Consider the following 3,363-nt stretch of genomic DNA (forward strand, 5'->3'; position numbering starts at 1 on the left):
ATTATATATATATATATTTTTTTTTTCTGCAATCATATACTATTGCCTTAGCCGGTTGTACCTTACGTATTTTAGACATTTTATTTAAGTAAAATAAGCAACACATAATTGAGGGCAAATGTTCTATAAAATGATACGGTCTAAGCCTCTGTTTATGTTCCTGCAGACTGATGCAGACACACATGCAGCTGAAACAGGAGTATGACAGCCTGCAACTGCAGACCAAAGAACTGAAGACCTCTCTGAATGAGTCCCAGCTGGAACTGAACCGCTGGCAGGCGCGGTACGACCAACTGAAAGAGCAGCATCAGGGTCTAGACATCTCAATGACCAAACTGGACAACCACTGTGAGGTGAGAGAGACCTTGTAAAAGGAAATAACTGATACTGGATACACAATCTGCTTCTGTGGAGAACCCAAGACTATTATGGCTGTGATGTATTATACAATCACAGGCGAGACTAGATATTGATTCCTGGCCCTGATACTGATTATTATTAGCATCAAGCGCTAAGATATCTTTCTTTCTCTCAATTTAGCTGCTAACCCGTTTGAAAGGAAACTTGGAAGAGGAAAACCATCATCTTCTCAGTCAGATCCAGATGCTCGGCCAACAAAATCAGACCCTACTGGAGAGAACCATGGAAAGCAAAGAACTTTACCACGAAGAACAGAAACAGTACATGTGAGCAGTGTGTCACAGAGACATCATATCATATTTTTAATCAGTGATTGCCAACCTGGATACTAGGAAAGAATATAACCTTGTGTTGTTGAAGCTATAAAACAGAAATTGCAAATTAAAATATTAGTTGATTAAAATAGCTCATTGGGATGAAATTGTCATGCTTTTGTTGTTCATTGTTTTCTCTTACAGTGATAAGCTGAATTCTTTACGACGACAGAAGGAGAAATTGGAGGAGAAGATCATGGACCAGTATAAGTTCTATGACCCGACTCCTAAAAAGTGAGTCCATCTATGGAATCTGTACCGATCAAGACAGAATAGACTGTACTTTTAGGCCTATTTGTCAAGTTTAACTTCTTTTTCGTATGAACTTTGAATACAAAAGGATGTTTTGACATTTCTTTTTTCTCTAACACAGGAGCCGGCATTGGGCTGGAGCCAAAGCAATAGTGAAATTCATCAAACCTAAGAAAGAAAGCCAACGAGAACGGACTGACGCTCCACGCGAGAGAATCCGAAGCGCTCCAGACATCCCTCTGCCGGAGATCCCCACATGTATAGAATGTCCCGAGAGCGCACCACCCCTTCCCCCTCCACCACTGCCCCCCAGACAGTCCCGTCTCAGTGTGGACTCCATGAACAATCACTCCGGAGAGGAGAATCATATACAGTCCCCAACCCTTTCACCTGCCCTCAACGGCCGAGGTGAGAAATCCTGTCACAGAGCTAAAGTATTATTTAAAGGATAGTTTACCTAAAAATGAAAATTCTGTCATTTACTCTCCCTGAATGTCTTTCTTCTGTGGAACACAAGAGAAGATATTTTAAGAAATTTCTTAAGTCTTTTTTTCCCCCTCTTATACAATGGAAGACAATGGTATCAAAACTGTTTGGTCACCAACATTCTTCAAAATATCTTCTTTCATGTTCCACAGCAGAAAGAAGTTCAGACAGGTTTGGAACGACATGAGGATAAGTAAATGATGACAGCTTTTTGTGTTAACTATCCCTTTAGATCTGAACTGCATTATTTTTGACTGGGAAATTATATACTGAGGAAATTGTACCATAATAGTTAAGTGGCATCATCAATAGGGAAAGCGATAGTTAAAGTGAAGCCAAATTGCTGTAATATTAATAGTGAACTGCACTAGAGTCCATATGAATCATACTCAAGATGCCCATTTTAAAGTGACTTTGGGGTCTTGGTCCCGAGTTCAGAAAACAGCTTTCACACCAACTGAATGTCTTCAGGTCTGCACTAAAAGCTGAAATCAGCACAAAAAGAATTCAAACACATTTCAGTTGCAGTAAACTAGCTTTAGTGTGCATCAGCTATCTGTCTTTTCCACTAGGGGGTGCCATGTGACTCTTTTTTTTTCAGGGTTACTGTAATTACTACCTTCTTCCTCCTGACATCCACTCAATGAACTAATCCCGCTGTAAATTTCCAATTTCAGTCTATCATTTCTCAGCTTTCCAAGTAATAATACTTTCCCTAGTTTCATGCTACATTGCATGGCCAAAATCATCTTCAAAGGGAACCTCGGGGCTTCATTCTTCATGAATCATAAATGTAGCCATTTCTTAATCTCTGAACCATAATTTCTTCTCTTCCACTGACCCAACTCTCTCTCCCTGTCTGTGTATCTGTCTGTACATTAACCCTCACACACTCCAGCCCCTCCAGCAGCGAAGCGTTTCTGCTTTCTCAGGAGCAAGAGCCAGGAGAAAATGCGTGTTCAGGGGACGCCGCCGCCCTCTCGACGATCCATTACCAGACGCCTACGCTTCTGGTCCTCATCTGACAACATCGTTCCCTGCCCCCCCGCCGAGCCTTTTTCGCATATTGGCCATTTCTAACACTTCATCCTTTCCATCATCATCACAGCTGCTTACCTCATCATTACTCTTCCCATGTACCATTATGATTTTTTTCTTTTTTAAAAAGCATCAAGCTACTCTTATTAGGCACCAATACCACTCTGAGCTAAACGCTAAAGAAAGAAACACAATAGATTTTCCTGTCACTCTCACCACCACAGGCTCACAGTGCTAAATCAAAATGAAGAAACACACACATACGCACAACACACACCTTGCAAGTCATATAAATGATCTGGGGGGCCCTGGGACCGGGCTGCGGGACTCTGAATGCAATCCTGCAGTAAGTAATGTGTTTTAAACAGAGCGAAATGCAGTCAGCTTTGCGCTTGCCATGAGAAATGTGTGTGATGTTGCTCACACTGAATAAGGTGGGCTGAGGTGACCACAGTTGCTGCCTGCAGTCAATAATAATCAAATTAAGTGCATGCATATAGACAGAGAGATTGAAGGAGGAAGGCAGATGGAGGTGACAACTTCATCAGATAGATTTATGCTGTGTGGCTTGTGAACTTGCATTGCTTAAGGTTTGCTCAAAAACGGCCTGCAATAGTTTACTTATAACCAGCAACTAGTGTCCATGTGTGCCCTGGGGTTTTTTATTTTTATTTTTTGCATCTTTAACATTTTTCTCTGTACGTCCACTGTGCGTTATGTGCATGCGATTGTCTAATTTATGTTTGGAGTGTTCATATGCAAATCAGATAGACATGGCTGAGATCCATTGATTTATTATGTGGGGCACATTACTTATAAAACCCATTCTTGGGGGTGGGGATGTTGTTTTTTT

General features: G+C 41.2%; 1 protein-coding gene across 2 annotated transcripts in view; it reads left to right on the top strand.

Moving 5' to 3' along the window:
* The window catches only part of LOC107730555 (protein Daple-like), a 34,048-nt gene that overhangs the window by 20,097 nt on the left and 10,588 nt on the right, over positions 1-3,363 (top strand). For both annotated transcript variants that reach the window (XM_016541408.1, XM_016541409.1), the window contains 4 exons: positions 167-353; positions 541-686; positions 879-968; positions 1,108-1,394. In XM_016541408.1, the coding sequence (XP_016396894.1) occupies positions 167-353; positions 541-686; positions 879-968; positions 1,108-1,394 (710 nt within the window). The remainder of the gene's footprint in view (positions 1-166; positions 354-540; positions 687-878; positions 969-1,107; positions 1,395-3,363) is intronic.

This window comes from Sinocyclocheilus rhinocerous, unplaced genomic scaffold (assembly GCF_001515625.1).
Source record: "Sinocyclocheilus rhinocerous isolate Xijiao unplaced genomic scaffold, SAMN03320098_v1.1 scaffold609, whole genome shotgun sequence".
Classification (NCBI taxonomy): Eukaryota; Metazoa; Chordata; class Actinopteri; order Cypriniformes; family Cyprinidae; genus Sinocyclocheilus; species Sinocyclocheilus rhinocerous.